This window comes from Falco peregrinus, chromosome 2 (assembly GCF_023634155.1).
Source record: "Falco peregrinus isolate bFalPer1 chromosome 2, bFalPer1.pri, whole genome shotgun sequence".
Classification (NCBI taxonomy): Eukaryota; Metazoa; Chordata; class Aves; order Falconiformes; family Falconidae; genus Falco; species Falco peregrinus.
Window position 1 is genome coordinate 83,308,473 of NC_073722.1, and position 18,815 is coordinate 83,327,287.

The 18,815-nt window shown below is 36.9% G+C and overlaps 1 protein-coding gene across 4 annotated transcripts in view; it reads left to right on the plus strand.

Moving 5' to 3' along the window:
- Positions 1 to 18,815, plus strand: part of LOC101913699 (palladin) — a 193,360-nt gene that overhangs the window by 73,011 nt on the left and 101,534 nt on the right. For 3 of the 4 annotated variants that reach the window (XM_055795564.1, XM_055795566.1, XM_055795565.1), the window contains 4 exons: positions 2,617 to 2,758; positions 3,073 to 3,096; positions 10,898 to 11,017; positions 11,792 to 12,134. In XM_055795564.1, the coding sequence (XP_055651539.1) occupies positions 2,617 to 2,758; positions 3,073 to 3,096; positions 10,898 to 11,017; positions 11,792 to 12,134 (629 nt within the window). The remainder of the gene's footprint in view (positions 1 to 2,616; positions 2,759 to 3,072; positions 3,097 to 10,897; positions 11,018 to 11,791; positions 12,135 to 18,815) is intronic. The other variant, XM_055795567.1, reaches the window with a different exon arrangement.

An 18,815-nucleotide genomic window follows, 5' to 3' on the forward strand; every position in this document is an offset into this window, starting at 1 on the left:
ATTTATCCTAATGTAGGAATGTTTGATTGTGTTAAAACTTTTACAGTTTTCATTATCCTTTTCAGTATTAATGACTTCCTAAGAAAATACTTTTCAACTGCAACAATGAAGTTCTTATGCATTCTACCCTATTAAAATCACTAGTGGAATAACATGAATATTCTGTATGTGTTTGTCTTATGCCCATGACTGTCCTCCATTAAGAAATCTTTGTAAAATAAAATAAAGTAGGCACCAATTACACATCATAGTCATGACAAAGCTTCATTCACAATAATTTACCTACTGGCAAGAGCAAGTAACAGTGTTTTTTACTTCATTTTAGAAAAAAAAAAAAGCCATGCAGTTGTGTTAGTTTAAAAAGCAGTTCAGATGTTGGGATGTCTTGTAAAATGTAAGGCACAGAATCATAGAATCGTTCAGGTTGGAAAAGACCTTTAAGATCATCAAGTCCAACCATTAACCCAGGACTGCCAAGCCCACCACTAAACCATGTCCCTTAGTGCCACATCTACAGTCTTTTAAATACCCTCAGGGATGGTGACTCAACCGCTTCTCTGGGCAGCCTGTTCCAATGACTGACAACCCTTTCAGTGAAGAAATTTTTCCTAATATCCAATCTAAACCTCCCCTGGTGCAAGTTGAGGCTGTTTCCTCTTGACCTATTGCTTGTTACTTGGGAGAGGAGACCAACACCCATCTCACTACAACTTCCTTTCAGGTGGTTGTAGGCAGCAATAAGGTCCCCCCTGAGCCTCCTTTTTCTCCAGGCTGAACACCCCGGTTCCCTCAGCCGCCCCGACAAGACTTGTGCTCCAGACCCCCCACCAGCCTCGCTGCCCATCTCTGGACACGCTCCAGCACCTCATTGTCCCTCTTGCAGTGAGGGGCCCAAAACTGAACACGGTACCTGAGGTGCGGCCTCACCAGTGCCAAGCGCAGGGGGACAATCACTGCCCTTGCCCTGCTGGCCACACCATTTCTGATAAATGGACCTTTTAGAAGGGAAACTTTCATTCAGTAATTCTTAAGTAAATATTTAAGTCAATATTTATCTTCACTTTCATCCCAAATCTAACTTTAGAACTGGGAATTAGGTAACACAAAAAGACAGCATAGTTCCCTAATCTCTAAAATAAAAATTTAATAGAAAATATGATTTTCATTATGCCTCAAACCATCATTTCCATAGCAGTAATTATTACTTAATCACTATTTGTTGAAGTCTAAATGAAGATAAGAAGGGTTTTCTGGTTATTGCTTCAGAAAAAAATTGACTAAAAGATAATATAGGACAGCAAGTAGTTTTGCTTAGAGATGAGTAAACCCTGTTCTGCACAGCTGTCTAGCTTGGCTCCGTCATATCTCTTTCTCATGCCAGGAAAGGTCTGACACTGTCCCTCACAATTCTGCACTGATACTGCAGGTATCATAGGAGAGTGAATAGTGGAGGTACAAGGGAGTAGAGACTATGGTTACTGCAAGGTAGGGAGCCAGGCAACTTCATAATAAGCGTGGGAAATAGGAGAAATCCAGCCCTCATTCAGAAACTACCAAAGCAATCAGAACTCCACTGTTCCTTCCCAATTCACCTGTCTCTTGTCCCTGAAATCCAGTATTAACTGGCTTAAGTCAGTTGGAACATATTAAACAAAACCAACATTAATTACAGAAGAAACAAACCAGATATGAACAAAAAAAATATATACTTAATACAGCTTCCTAACATAAATTTCTTTCTCTACAAGCTTCATGCAGCAATCCAAACATTTTTATGTTTCCATGTAACAAAATTCTTACGTGTTTGATTAACTAGAGATCTGTGAATAGTAACTAGGCAGAACTCTGAACTTAGACCTAACTTCGAGTGCTTTGCTGCATCAAGGCCTAAACCTTATTAATAAACTGGAAAGGCAAGGAGACAGCCAGTACAGTAAAAAGACTCTCATTTATAATTTTAAGAGGGATAGCAAAGGCAAAAAAAGTAGCTGTCTCCTGTCAATTCTGCTACTTAAAATACTGTGTTTCTCTTCTTTCACTGCAGTTATTCATCAAAGATTTAGACCATTCCTGCAGTTTTTCAGATGTGTGTAAGAATTTATTTCAGCCATAATACTGTCTCAGAAGCTATCCATACAAAAGTCCTTATTGTATTTATGTCATCTAATTTTGCTTGGTTGGTTATAAATGGCTCAGAGGAAAAGCAACTCCACATTCTAGAGGTTGACCTGAAAGCAGCACAGCTACTCTCTCCGGACCAAGTCAATCAATGTGTAGTTAGTTGCAGAATTTTCATTTCATCTTGTGGAAGGATGAAAACTGAAAGGTCAGACTGCAACTCTCTGTTTGTGACGGTCTGACAAATTAAATACTTCTATACCGATTCCATCTTTGGTCATATTAAGAATGTATTTGAAAATAACCTATTCAGTCATTTTTAACTGTATAGCTGATATATTAGGTTTAATCAGAGTGAAAATACAGCTCACAGAAAATGTCTATTGCAAAAACGTAATGGCACAATAAAATGAAGTGGAAATACAAAGGGAAGAAAAGACTACTTTTAAGAATGTAAAATGCTCCCAGTTCATTTGAGTTGTGATTGTTATATTTCAGGAGCTACAAAACTCCACAGCATCTGAGGGACAAGTCGTGGTATTGGAATGCAGGGTCAGAGGACCCCCTCCCATTCATGTTAAGTGGTTTCGACAGGGCGTTGAAATTCAAGATTCTCCAGACTTCAGAATTCTCCAAAAAAGTAAGGCAATAAACTGAAGCGGCTACTTTTGATACAGGATGGGAAAAGATAATGAAATTAGCCTGTCAGGATTGAGTTTTGGATAGTCTTCTCTTTCTCACATTTCAGCAATTATAATGGCTAGAGTAATAATTGAACTACTGCTACCGACAGACAATTTAAGTATTCCTTACGTTGTAATGTGTCTGCACAGATTCTGTACTGTTCTACAGTATTTCAGTATAATATGTTAATTCAGTATAATGTTGTTTATAAATGTAATCTTTAATACTATTTTTCTTGTTTGTTTCCCCTCCTTGTGATGTGATATGCAGAGCCACGATCTGCAAATGAACCTGGTAAGCATCATATGAAAAAATAATCTCTTGATTCACTAGCTCTTTGAGTTTGTACTGAAGCCATAAATAGAAAAGTGTATTCTGCTGAGCACTGATAATATGAAACCCCCTTAAAGACAATGTTTCTTTATCACACTATCCATACTTTACACTGTTCTTTATATCAATTCCTTTATTAGTTAAACAGTAAATTCATTTAGACCAGCAAGGAGAGTCTCACAGCTTAAACTTTGAAGCAAACTTCATTCTCAGAAAATGAGCAATTTGCATGCTACTGAGGAAAAAGAACAAATCCCACAAAATTCCATTACCCAAATTGTACTCAAGAGTTTCTTAACACCCAACCACTAAATGCTGGTTTTGCCAGTCTAGCTTGCCTGATGTGAAGTGTCTTAAATGCAAGTAAAAACTGATCCTCAAAAACAAAGGCACATTGAATTTTTCTAGCCTATTTGCAAGATAAAAGTCCTACATTTCAGCAAGGAAAGTGTTCTTCCAACTACGTGTTTTCTCTGGCTGCTTCATTTTCCCATTATACATCCTTATATGCTGTGGTAGTTTCTTGACTAGTAAGTGGATGCTAAAAGGCTAAGAATGTTTGTTCTTTAATGTTTCTAAGTCAAACAACTCGTAGAAGAGAAGACAGTGATAAGGTCCAAGCCTTGATTTAAAAGGGTGGCTGGTTGTGCTTGAATATGCTTGAATTTGGAGAGAGTTTTAATTATGGAGTAGAAAAATAAAACAGAAAAGTTTTCTAAGACCTGGGTGTTCTCCAAGTGTCTCTGAAGGACCTTAGCAATGGAGGGGTGTTTTAAGCTTGGAGGGGTCACATTGGTAGTCTTTGCAGGGAGAACAGAATTAGCCGCTGAGTGATATTTATAAGGTAGCAGTGTGGTTATGAGGATATGGGCTAGGAAAAAGCAGTGAAGAGTTAATCCTAGGCGAAATGCAGCTTTCTCTTAACTTTCATGGAAAAGAGAAGAGGCAAAGAGGGGAAAAGCTCCTGCTTTTCTTTGTCTGGTACTCACTTGTTCTCTTACTACTTCACAAAATTGTTATATACCTATTTTACTTCATGACCATCATACATAAACATATATAAAACCACAGATGTGTGTGCATGCCCCCCCCCCCCACATGCATGCTCTGTCTTGACAGTTAATATTATTAATTGTGGTGTGCAGCATCATCACCTCTAGTTAAACAGCTGATGCCCAGAATACATGTGACTAAATGATTTTATCTGTGGAGGCTTGAACTGTGAGGCACTAGAATGAAAGAAGAGTGCTGGAAAACCAAGTTAACCTCTAATGAGGAATTAAAACATGTCCGAGTGCTAACAATGGGCTATTGGTAGTTTATAATTGTAATCCAAACTTTAAGGTTTAAAGATTGTAAGTTACAGTACAAAACAATTTGAGAAGAGTTCCAATACGGTAACAAGCTTTTGGATATGAAAATAAATAATGGAGAATTGATTTGTGTTGAAATTTATTCAATTCTGTATCTTTCTTGGAAAATTCTCCTGTAATACATATTACAAAATCAGCCTCTCAACTTAGCTGTTTTCTTGGTATCTTTAAAAAAAAAGATCAGTGGGTTGACTTTTTTCCCCATCCCAGAGAAACTTATTTCCTATCCAAGTAGTAACATCTTTTCTAGATTTAATCTACCCACACTATGAGAATAGTACCTAGTATACCTAGCGCACTGTTGTTACTAGGAGCTTCTTTTCTACAAAATCATTTGAACTGCATTCACTCTCTTCTTTAACATGATAGAAAATACCTGAAAGGACTGAAACTTTATGGAAAGGATTCTATGAAGTCTAAATTTACTAGAATATATTAGGATGGGGTTTTTAATACCGGTATTTGAAAGTTCTGTCAAAACTCACAATCATGAGTAATGTTTACCCATTTTTGGTAATCTCTTTTTATTCCTTCACCCTCTTTAGGCACCATAATGTCTATAATGCTACATGAACAAGATATTTTGGAGTAGGAATGCAGTGTTATCTGGTAGAAAGGAGAAGCACTTGTTTGCTTGAGACAAAAGGTTCAAATTCCATTGTGTGAATAGTCGAGTACAAAGGAAATCATATATTATGCCTCTTACAAGAAGATTTTTTTTGATGGAAAACTAAGTAATTTTCAGTATTGTTAGTTGCAAGGTTCATGTAGCCTATCTGACAGATACTACTGTGGAATAAGTAAAAATATTCATGATAGTTCACGAAGCTAACAATTTCCTTTCATAGATGCTACCTGAAATGGGAAATAGAAGGTGGGATTCTGAGTCCAAAAAGATTATCACTTTTCCAGTCCTCTCACAAACTTGTGCCATCATGCTGATGGTGCTGAACACTCTCACTCCCCTGTCTGGTTAGCTTGCAGACCCTGGGAGAAGATACATAAAGCCTTCTAAAAAGTACTAGGGAATGGATCCTTAAATGAAAGGTGCATTTCTTGGGTTTTCTCAGATACAGAAAAGTTATTTAATATCAAGGTATCTCATACCACTCTCAGGTAGGTGGCAAGGTAAGAGTGGCAAGGCAAGAGTAGCAAGGCATCTCAAAAAACTGTTTTTGTGTCTGTATTGTTGTGGTTTAATAGACCAATAGACCTAACAGTAGTGAATGCCTGACAGCAATCTTTTTTTTTTTCTTCCTCCATGCCTGTAATTCTTTTGTAATATATATTTATAAGCACTTTCCTGCTGTCCATAACCTATAAAAGAGTTTCAGTTTGTTATTTTATTCTCCCTAGATTCATTTATCTAAGTCAGGGGTCCTCAAACTACAGCCTGGATACGGCCCCCCAGGGTCGTCAGTCCAGCACCCCATATTTACAGAACCCCCCCACCCCTGCCGGGGGTTGGGGGAGGAAACCAAGCAGCCGCAGATGACTTCCTGCCACTTCATCCGTGCGCCGGCCCCCTGTTTAAAAAGTTTGAGGACCCCTGATCTAAGTACTGTCCCTGTAAGATTTGTCCATGTATCAGTTCCTACTAAGCCTTATTAAATAATATGCAGTATCTTACTCACCACTAAAACTAATGACATTCGCTTATTGACTCATTTGTGTAGGAATTGACTCTGTGCATGCAAGGGGAATGTAAATTAAGTTTAGGCAAAATGTAAATATTTCCTTTTGGTGTAAATGATGAGCAGTGTTTTATGTATTAGTAGTAATACTGGCAATAAGTAACACTGTTTTTTAGGATGTCATGAAGGATCTTAAAATTTCTACAACAGGAAGCTGGGTGGGTACCAGAAATGTAACAGGTACAGCATTGGTTTATGATGCAATTCATACTCTTCAGAAGCCAGATGAAACAATACCTGCAGAGGAAATGGTTCATATGCAAACAAACAACTGCTGTTCAGTGCGGATGGTGTGAACATATGTGCAAGATTGATATGGAAAACAGCATGCCTATGCTAGATAATTATTCAGAATTTTGGAAGATGGACATGATTTCTAAAAATGTTTCCAAGTGTACAACCTCCATGGAATTTTACATAAATTTTAACAGGTTGTAGTCTGACTTTAATTGCTGGTTATCAACCAAATTCCAACCATCAATACTTCATAGTGCTCAAAAACATTGGTCATCCTTTGCTACACCAGTATTAATGATTCAGAAGAAAAATCTTCCATGAACTCACACAGGTAAAAAATTAAGAAGGAAGGTGAGGGTGGGTGGCTACTTTTTGGGGGTACATTCTATCTACCCTAATGCATTTTGCACTCCTTTTTCTGTCTAGACAGAAATCTTTGAATCACAAATCTCTCCAGACTGCTTTGTGAATTAATAGCTAGTCAGATTACTTAAAGCCAACATCACAGATTGTCAAATTACCTGCTCTGTACTTCTTTCTTGGACGTTTTGACTTTATACTGATTGAATCCTTCAAAGAGCAGGCTGCCTGAGAGTGAAAAATCCCATGGAGTCATTTGCCAGCTGTTGATCTTTTGACCATTACTCAGCTGTCTGGAGGCAGCCACAAACTGTATTGAATTACATTAAAACAATTGTCTGATGGCATGTAAGTAGAAAACTATATGAAGTAACTTTTCTCTAGATTGCCAGAGAATTGCCACGTATACATGGTTTTTTTTTCTTAAGCACGTTCACCAAAAACATCTCAAAAGACAGTCATCACTTCTTTTAGATTGTGCTTTCTTGTTCCCCGCATTATATTGCCCACAATCATACTTGCTGTTGTTCTGTTTTCTTCTCAGTATTTTTAAAGTGCTGTTTGCGGTATCTTCAAACACACTCAGTTCTTTATAACTTTTAAAAATTTGTCTCTTCATTTATTGAGTGGCATAAAACCTAATAAGCCAAAATTGCTGGCCAGATGGGTAAAGGTGTAGACAATAGTGATCATCAGAAACAGGTAAATTAAATACTTTTTTCATTGTGTTACTGCAAGTTAAGGCATCTACAGGTCTGCAATACTACCATCTATTATGCTACTCCACATATTCAGTTACTCTCTATTTTCACACTTCCCTGTTCTCTTTATACAAAAGATGCACAGATACCTAAATGAGAAGTTATCAGATGGGCATATTGCTTTGCTGTTAAACTGTGGTTAAACATCTGATGGCTAGGGGAACAAGAGGGAGAATAAAAGACAAGTTGTCTACAAGATGGCAGGGTTGCATTTTGATTTTTACCACTGTGACTACCTGCTGCCTTTGTGTAGCAGAAAACTTAAGGCTCTGAACCTACATCTATAGAAATAGCTCTGTGTGTTGCATCATAATGAACTACTACTAATTATCTCCCAGGAGTGTATGTGAGTTACAGTGGAGGAAGCTAATGATCACATTTGAAGATAAAGCTGCAGATATAAGAACTACGCTACCTTTAATTTAATACATAGAAACATTCTGAAGTAAACATATTGTCAATGATGAAATTTGTTAAAATGAAACAGTTTTCTGTTTTACCAAAGATTATTCTCCCTAATGGACTCATGAACCATAAAGGGAAAGGATTACTCTGTAAAATGTAATCTTTCTTTCTAAATAACTGACAAAATTGTCAAGTACTTGCATGCCTAAGCATTTTACATGTTTCAGTGAACAGAATGCTTTTGTATTCATTTAGTCAAGTGTTAAATGTGTTTTAAGGCCCTGAGAACAGCATTTCAGAGCTGCTTTCTGGAACACATTTTTGTGATGAAATTATTTGTCAGCTGATGATTGCCAGGAAGTAGAACAGACATTATTTACTTCAAATCATCAGATTCTACTTAGCACAGTAACAGAAAGAAAAATAATTACGTAAGTCAGGACGTAAAGCTAAAAAAAAAACTCATAGCACTATGTATCCAGAGCATGTTATGGAAATCTTTAAAGAACATTTCTTTTTTCAAATCAGTGTTTCATTTCTATGTTTTCCACGGTAGGTAGGCCTTTTAGCAAGGACCTGGAAGTCAGTGATTCTTGGTTTTGGGGGAGCAAAATAAATCAAGACAACAGCAATGTGTTGCTTGCACATACTTTTTGGCCAAGCTGCCTTTTGATTAGTTCATAAGGTTTTTTTTTTATGTTTTCAGTTTAGCCAGTTTTCTCATGATTGATCACAAATATGCTGAAGTTTGTTCATCTGGATGAGGACTGAGTTTTAAACTCTGATTATTTTCATCACTAATTTGCTTCCAAATTCTTTTGCAAGGATTACTGCACATTACCATGTATAATTTTCAAATATACTGTTTCAGTAAACAAATTTAATCATGGTAGGATCCACTGGAATTCTTTTATCATTGAAGAGTGAAAATCAGCTCTTGTCATGTGATCATTTTACATACTTTAAAAATTGCAAGAATGTCGTGTATTAATTAGCTCTGCTGTTTGGAAAATAGGAATTCTGCTGGTTGTTCTATTTTGTAGTACCTCTGCCCTCATTCAAACAGCAGTTTGCAGCATGGTGGGAGTGATTTTCTTTTGCAATCCTGAAATACCCAGCTTTCAGAATTCTGCTGTTAAATGAACAGGAAACTAGTGTGCTGCCTGGATCAGATTGCATCCCCAGAGCCAGTTCAATCCAGGAGTATGCATGTGTGGTTAACAATATAGCTTCAGCTGCTTACAACACACCAAGACTAAAAAAAGCTGATCTCAGTAGTTCAAAAACTAGCTTGTGTTACCTGTTACTTTCCTGATAAGACCTTTCAAGAGTCATTAATCTTAATCTGGGTCAGGTAAAATCCAGCTTGCTACCAGATATGCCTCTTGCAGCTACACAGAATGACTGGTTTGTGTTGCCAAAAAAAAAAGCACATTCTGCTGTCTGAAAAATAACTGTGCCAAATATTTAGTTAGTCATTCATTTTTAGCCCATTTCTATTACAGGAAGTTTTTGGATATGATGTCATTTATAGTCGGAAAAATTCCATAACATCTTTGTTAACTGTCTAAATGAGATGGTGGTCTACCATTCCACAATGAAAATTAGGAAAGAAATAAAAAGAACTGTTGGAAAATGTTTTCCTTCTTTGAACTAAAAGAAGTGAAGCTTACGTTACTGAACCTCTTCTACAGAGTAATTTTATTGTGAAAGTTATTGGAGTCTGAAATATTTTTTCTCACTTTTCAGTTTGTTTTTATTAGCTATATTCCATTGATTTTGTGATAATATGTTATATTCCGTGTAAATGTCGTATCCAAAATGCAATTTCTATTTTTTTTAAATGAAACTGAGTTCTATAAAACTTCCCTGGTTTGGTTTTGAGAGTAGAAAATAACCATAAGCAAAATAAACCCTAATTAATTAAGAAAACTCACAATGTAACTGTTCAGGTCTAAAATTATTTAAGTATGTTGTGTAAATATTAGTTATTAGGATTAGCTGTACAGTGAATTTTTATAAGACTAAAATACAAGTAGACAAAATAAAGTGACTTCTTTGAAGAATCTGGAAAAAATATGCCTCGATCATTAAACATGCCCATTATAAATGGATTAATTGATTTGATAATTGATAATGAAATTGATAACGAAAACATTACTGTGAGACCCAACCTGAAATATGAACTGTCCAGCCATACAAGGTTTTGACTGAGGCCCTGTATGATTAAAGCATGTACTATGGCATATCAAAGTAGAACGCCCAGATTTCAAACAGCCACAGACTACATCTGTCACAGGATTCTGAAGAGTTTCTGGGGATGCTGTTTTGTCTTATGTTTTCAGTTCATCCATTCTCACTGCTGTTCTGACAGAGACAGAAATTATCTTCCCAAACTGCATAAGGGGAATATTTATGCATCCAGAATTTTTAGTTCCGGTCAATTTATACAGAAAAGTTAATTGAAAGTAATGGCGCAATGCTTTCTTATTTTACTGGGAATGGGATTTGATCTGAAATGTTGCATTAAATACAGAAAACTTTAGGGAAAGAAGAAACGACATGACATTCATATTGGTGGTGATACTTAGAGGCCCAACAAGAGCTTCCAAGTATTAATTGTGTATGGAAACCAATACATTTGTATGAATTAGTACTATCCTGCATAAAAATGAAGATACTGGGGGTGACATCTCTGCAAAATTATTGTTCAAGACAGGCCCCTTTTGGAAACTTAACTTGATGAATTTACTTGTTTTAGATACAAAGTGGTTTTTATTAAAGCTGTTTATGTTGGAAGCTCTCCTGCAGTTCTCCCAGCATTTCTTTGTATAAGTAGCACTTTCTGGTGTCCTACCGACATACAGTGCAAAAACATTACACAGTACTTTAAATAGTTTATGATGCAGTTTATTTTTCTGTTTATTTCCAGAAGAGATATGTACCCTTGTAATTGCAGAAACTTTTCCTGAAGATTCAGGACTTTTCACATGCACAGCAACAAACGAACATGGTTCAGTAACAAGCAGTGCACAACTAACTGTCTGCTCAGGTATGGGATGAAGGGAAAGAGGAATTTTTAACAATACATTTTAGATAATTCATTTACCTGTGAAGTTATCAGCCTGCTTCCCTTGTAGAAAAGGGCTGCTGTAAGACAGGGGTTTCATTAACCTCGGAGCATTCATATAAGCCAAACTGAATGTTTCATAGTCTCACATTTTTTTTCATATAAAATGTATTTTTAAGTGCCTGTAACAAGCCTGGCATATTTTTAAGCATTAGGGTTCTGAGACTAGATGGCAGCAGAGGCAAAATTAAAGCAGATTAGACTAGCTACCAAAGGGGTCATGTGCCTTTTGTAAAATAAGAAACTGTGACATGGTATGTTTAGTTTTATAGTATGTTTACATGCATATTGTTGTGGAATGCACTAACGCAACTGCCATTGCAAACGTGCCATGTATACATACATACTAAAGCTGTTGTTTTAAACGGTTTGTTCTTAAATGATGCTGAGACTCCAGGAAGAGGAAATGCTGTTTCAGCTGTTGTTTTCTGTACTTGCCAGTCTGTTAGCAGCTAGATTCCGGAAACAGATTTAGAGAGATCCATAAGGTTCCTTATTGGGCCTTTTGCATGGGGCAAAATCAGAAAATGAATAGCCAGTCAGGTATCTATGTCAGCGTAAATTATCAAAAGGAAGTATAGAAAAATATCTGCACAGAACCGGACCTCACCTTTGACAAACTGAAAATACAGTGTGTACATACTATGTACTTTGTCTAGGACTTGTCAGAGAGATGTTCTTTTTGATTTCTTTTAGCGAACTCAGAAAGCTCTAGTCATGAATCACTGACAAGAGAATCCAACAGTGATGATTTCCATCGTTTCCCACCTCTTCCTCCAGCTGAAATTAGCTCTCTTGAGCTTCCTCTTAAGAAACATACAGAGACCCACCAAGCAAACAACACTGAGCAGAGATCTGGTGTGACAGCCCTTCAACTGCAGCTCAATGCATCTGAGGAAAAAAAAAATGGCATCCATCCGATTCATGGAGTAAATGGAATGATTAACAGCAAGCCAAATGGTGATAAATCCACCCCACCTCCAGCTGTCTTGCTTTCACCCACAAAAGAGCCACCACCTGTGCTTGCCAAACCAAAGCTGTGAGTATTTCTTATTTGTTTTCTTGTTTCCTATAAACTCAATATTTGTGGAAAGCCAATTTTTGTCTGGAACAATTTAGTGTCAGACAAATAATGGACAATGACTGTGCCTGTCCCTTGAACAAGCTTCTTACTGCTGTGACTTATTTCCCAAAGAGCTGAATACAGGAGAGAACTGTGCTCTTTCTTATAGTGCTACATAAAAGGGAAGTACATAATACATACCTAATTCTATAGAAAGATTAAGATAAAGTCACAAAAAAGAAATAAGCGGTAGTGGCTGTTGATCTAAGGTTTTTATTCTTGGATCTCTGTACCTAAATGTCATAGTGGCCTGAGATTTTTACACACTGTTCCTGTTTCAACGCTGGTTAGCTATTGTTAAGCTGAATGTTCTTGGTTTTGTGTAGTCAGTGGAGGTGTGCAGTGTTTATACATATAACATGTAACTCATACAGCTGTCAGCCAGATTGCAGTAGCTCTTTTGAACTAAAAATCTGAAAATGAGAAACTCAAGAAGGGAAGAATGAAATAAGATAAAATTGTATGAATATTTTTACCCTATGTTAGTGATGATAACCTTACTTGTGCAAGAGTGATCTTATGCCAACTGGTAACTTACAGCTTGGTTTTAGCATTGTGCAGACTCCTCTTTTCCATTTCCCCCAAGAATTTTTGGAGTGACAAAGGAATTAAAATGCTATTATATTTGCATCAATAATCATAAGGGATTATTAATTACAAAAATGTGTTTAAGAAGAAGCATTAAATATGGTCTTCAAGCTTAGCAAGGTCATTTGCTTAATTACATGTTCTCACAGGATAACTTGCAAAATATAAAAATACTGTTCTTTTAGCAATCATGCAGATTTTAAACACACAAAAACACATGCTTCAGACAGCAAGCCAACAGGATTCACTTTCTGCACCTACCACTTTTTTTCTATTGCTTTTTGTCATTCTAAGCAGTCTCTGATAACTGTAGAAGAGGAGGGGTGGAAGAAGTAGAAAGAGTGATGGAATAACAGTATGTATGGTAGTGATTGCATTTATGGGGGGGAGGTTGCTGAGGCTGGCAAGTTGCAGATGATTCATAATGTGGAGTGAGCCAGGTGGTCCTGTACCCAGAACATCTGTTGCAATACCCATTTGTGAAGAAAGGAGATAGCAGCTCCAGCAGCACAGTAAAAAGCAAATTTCACCCCAGAGCTTTCTTTCCCAGAAGTGGAGTTGCCCTAGATAAAGGAAAGAAGGCTGTGTGGTAAATTTCCCGTTGTATAATGTTCACTGCTACTTGTGCAAAGTTTGTTGTGTTTTTAAATGTAGAGTCAACATATCAACAGAGGTGGACGTTGTATACAGTTATGTGAGAGGGATGCTATTATAAGAATCCTTTTGGTTGCTGATGTCCAAATAGATGACCTTGGAATCCCTAGTGCAATTGCACTTGAGTCCTATATTTTGCCATTAACAACACTTCATGCACAAGAGACCGATCTTGATTGCAGTCAATATAAGTTTTGCTTGGCCAAAGACAGCGTAAGTCTATGCTGCTGCCAGAAATGGAAATCTTGCCTTCCTCTCAGCCAAGTACTTTGCTCCCGAGTATAGTGATAGCATAAGAAAGGGAAAGGGTGCTAACAGGAGGAAGAAAAGGAACGTCTGGCTGCAGGGACTTGAAATCAGCTTTTGGCATTTGGAAAACTTCATCCCAAATCAAAGCTGATGAAATAATTGCATTAAAGTTAGCTGAGTAGTAAGTAGCTCTCTCGACTATGAGAATGATCCCTCTTGAAGAGAACTCCTCTATGGAGTTATATCTGTCTAAAGAGTATTACTATTTGATGACAGAAGCAGCCTATATTAGCAATGACATAATAGCAAACATGTTTATTATAATCTTTTTTAAAAAAAATTATGTAAGCATTTAAAGTAATGTTGGCTATGTAGAAAGCTTGAAACTTGTGAATATCATTGGTGAGTTTTGTTTTTGATGAAGACTGACTCTTGATTGTACATCTCCTAAACAACCTTGTTTTTTAAGGCTTATCTTAACTCATCAATTACTTAACAGGTTTATCTGTGAACTCTCTGAAAGTAGTTTATTCAGCCAGCATTGAAAGTAATTGAAAAGAGTTTGGGAATGATGGGCTGGTTTGGTGTGGGGTTTTTTTAATTATTATTATTACTGTAGTTTATCAAGTAGAGACTGAGTACCATCTTGAAGTATGAAATACATTTGCACCTTGGCAATACACCTGTAACCAACACCTATAAGTAATGATTTACCACAATTCAGTCCAATGCAAGAGCTGGCACATTACAGAGAGTTATTGTAGTTGTTTTGAGGCTTGAAAGGTGTTTTTAAAGTCCTACAAAATGCTCAGTTTGTGGTTGCAGACACTTAAGTAATTCTTAAGGCATATTAGTTGTTGCCTCACTCTGGTGCTGAGATTATTTAAGACAGAGTTTAATGTGTTAATATACAGAATTTTCTGGGAAAAGTATATACAGGATTAACTGGGAAAGCAGTCAATACCAGATATTTTGCTAACACGGAATTTAGAAGACAATAACACTAAATATGGTTAAAAGACACACTGTTTTATCATGCCCTGTTTGCAACATGAGTTTGTGTAGACAAGAGAGGAAGGACTGTTAAGCTGAGACAAAAAACCCCCAGATTTCTGCAATTTTGATCTCTGCTGCTGTGACCTATTTGGTGAGGTTGAGCTATTAGTGTGCATTGAACTTTTCGAGGCAATATCGGTTTAATGCATAGATAAGCTTTCAGAAGTATCCCCATAAATGTATGGTATCCTCAGATATGTTGCATCTCTCAAGTTAGGCAAATAAGTGTTAATATTATTTTCAGTATGTAGCCTCTGTGTGAAAGTGCTGCCTTAAACCCCTCATAACCCTCAGTCTGCAAAAAAGCCAGGACACTGTTCGGTAGAACTGTGTATAACATGTCCATGGTTTCAAATGAAGAACTTCCATTCAAGAAATTATTACTTCCTTAATAATAGTATTTGATGCATACAAGTAGTAAGTCACTGTTTAGACTATACTAGGAAGAGCTGGATAGAAAAAGAACATGTGAGAATAGCCAACAATCTAATGATCAATGCCTTTGAATGTACAAAAGTCAGATGTAAGTCCTTAACCTGTCTAAGAGAGCCTAGGCCACTAAAGCCCAGAGAACAGATGCTTGTGCTAGGAGCTTTGAAGGCTTCACATTTGTTCTTATGCAGAACAACAACATTCTAGAAATGGTGAGAAGAAATGTAATGCAGGAAAACTGGTTTCCATCCGTTCTACTGAGGTATATATGCATGTGATTTGCTTTAGCAGCCTAAATTAGGAAAGACTGACCGCAGAAATGCTCAACTTGAATGTGAAACACTGATTTACACAATTTTTTGTTTGAAGTTACTGCATCTACTGATAAAAACCTGAATACAAAACCATTCTTGCATAGCTTGAATGATGTACCAAGCTGAGCTCTGCTGTCATTATTTGTATGAAACCGAAAGAAACACAGCTTTTTTCAACTATGGGAAAGATATTCCCACCTCTTATGTGTTATTCAGAAATGAACTATGTCCTAGTGGGTTTTCCATATTTCTCCAACAGCTATGTTAAAAACCAAAAGCAGTTATTATTAATTTTGAATTACAACTGTCAATCAGAAATATGTACGATATATATTCAAGATTTATTTGCTACAGCAAAAATGTGGGAAGTGAAATTTTGTCATTACAGAAATGCAAAGATAAAAAGAAAACATGGCTATTACAAAAAATTGTGAAGTTATACTAATAATAATTTAAATCACAAAGCAATAATTTCAAATTCCATGGAATCTGAAAAGTCACATTACAAATACACACTCTTACAGAGAATAAGACACTGGTTAGCATCCCCCATAACACTTTCTGATAGAAAAAAGGCATGAAGTAATGTATAATTGAGGTTCCCATATTCCATAAGGATGAACAAAATTCAAAGTTGTAAACATTCATAGCATTTTAGTTGGAAATCAAAAAGAAAGTCTTCATCTGTGTAAGGAAACTGACACACTTGTTTTATCTAGGAATTAGTGATCACAGTAAACATGTAACTTCACATTCATAAGCAAAGGTCCATCCAGGTCCATCTCTTTAGTTTCATCTGCTGTGCTCTTTCAAGGTTGGCAAGGATATTTGGATCCTTATCTTGCTAATAAAGTCTACCCAAAATAAAACTGATCTACATGTATTTTCTACTCTAGTAGAAATAATTAATGCTAACAAAATTTGCTAAAATGTAAAGCAGAATAACTGCACACAAAGTTAATCACTCAATTATAGTACAAGTCCTGAGCATTTTCTATATGTTCAATGTTAATTTATAAATGGTTCATTTGTGGTGCTTTTACTTCTCTCTTATTTCATACCAGTCTTTTTTAATGGCGTTAGAGAGAAACTAAGGAAAACTTTTGTTAAGAATTTCCATTTCAGTGGCCACTAATCAAAAGGTACTTTTTATACTAGGACTAGAGTTTATGATTTACTAATAACAAATAATATATAAAAATAGAGGAGGCTTTATGAAAGAATATACTAAGAAATAGGGATTTGTTGGCATTTTCTTGTGCAAAAGTTGCAAATCCTAAGAAGGAACAAGAAGTACTATAATGTCTCATGGCACACCTGTAGACTGATTGCAATAGATTAGTTTAAACCAAGACATTGGTTGACTTCCTTAGTGATCCTAGGTCACTGTGAAAAAATCTGAACTTAAAAAGATATAAAATTAATCCAGTCCCACCTCAAAATTCTGTAACTTCTGTTCAGATGGATCTGATGCTGCATATTAGTGATCTGTTTGTTCATATTGTCCTAAACACAGTTTCATGAGACAGTTCTAATCCCAGTGACTTTCATGATTCCTCATTTAGACACTTAAAGTCACATGAAAATGTGTCAACAATTTCTGTCATGTTCCTCAAAATCGGGACAAATAACTTGAATTATGTGCTAGTCAATCTTCTGTTAAAGGCAGCCTGCTCAGCAATACAATGTCACTTTTTTCCAGTTCCTAAAGTGTCTTTAATAAAAACCTTAGAACAGATAGTAACTTGAAAGTGTAAATAAAAATAATTAATTGGGGCTTTGTGCATGTTCTGCTTTCAGTGACTTTAATTGCATATTTCAGACCAAGGAATAGCATAATCTAAAAACAGTGGCAGTTATTGCTGAGAAATTTCCTTTTTACAAATGCCTTTGTCAACGTAGTGTTAAAGGGTAGTCCTACATGAACTTTAAGCCTTTTAAAATCTGCAGAAATAGAAGTCTAAATCTCTTTGTAACAATAGATACCAACACCAAGAAAGGTTAAAGGTAGGTGATAAATGTATTCTTTATTTTTTTCTTTCTTTTGGCACTTATGTTTTCTGACCTTTAGTAGATGGAGACAACTAACTGTACATCCTGCTTACATAAAAGCTAATCAGCATTGTAACAGGAAAAGTCAAACGTCCTTGAATCAGTTCTAAAATATGTGTAGTGTGTGTGCTGACAGTGTAATCTGCACACAGGATTTCTGTCTCTTCAGGTTTTTATTTTAACACTGAAATTAATCCAGGTTATAGGATAAGCAGGAAAATTGAGGAAAATCAATAGGATCATGGGTAGGGACACCTTCCACTAGACCAGGTTGCTCCCAGCCCCGTCCAGCCTGGCCTTGAACACTGCCAGGGATGGGGCATCCACAACTACTCTGGGCAACCTGTGCCAGTGTCTCACCACCCTCATACTGAAGAGTTTCTTCCTAATAGCTAATGTAAATCTACTCTCAGTTTAAAGCTGTTCCTCCTTGTCCTATTGCTACAAGCCCTGCTAAAAAGCCCCTCTCCAGCTTTCTTGTAGGGCCCCCGTTAGGTACTGGGAGGCTGCTGTAAGGTCTCCCCGGAGCCTTCTCTTCTCCAGGCTGAACACCCCCAACTCTCTCAGCCCGTCTTCACAGGAGAGGTGCTCCAGCCTCTGATCAGCTTCCCGGCCTGGACTTGCTCCAACAGGTCCATGCCCTTCTTCTGTTTGGGACCCCAGAGCTGAACACAGTATTCCAGATGGGGTCCCATGAGAGCAGAGTAGAGAGAATCACTTCCCTTATCCTGCTGGTCACATTTCTTTTGATGCAGCCAGGATATGGTTGACTTTCTGGGCTGCGAGTACACAGGTTTAGCCGCTTGTTTGAGTCTGTGCATTTTAAACTTTCAGTTAAACACATGCTGTAAGCTTGTAAAAATCTTTAGTGCCTCCAAGAGTGCTCTTCCTGTCTTTTTTGCTTGACTGCTGCTTTGTACCTCTGTTGCCTCTTTCACACCTTTGTTACCAACTGTTACTCCCAGTTCCTTTCAAGGTACCATGAGTAGGCTTTTTTCTAAGAGGCAGGTAGAAACTAGAAACTTGGCCTAAGTGCTGAGAAGCTTCTTCGTTTTCAGTAGGTGCTGGAAGTATATGGAATCATGTGGATGTATAAATAATCAAACGGCATTTCAGACTAAAGATAGCAAAGGTTGTGGAGGTGTGGGCCAGATCATGCATTTGGCGTGGTTTGTTTTTTTTCTGTTACAAGGTTTAGTAGCTCAGTATGCCAGCAGTTTTGTGATGCACCTTTGAACCAGAAAATACAGGA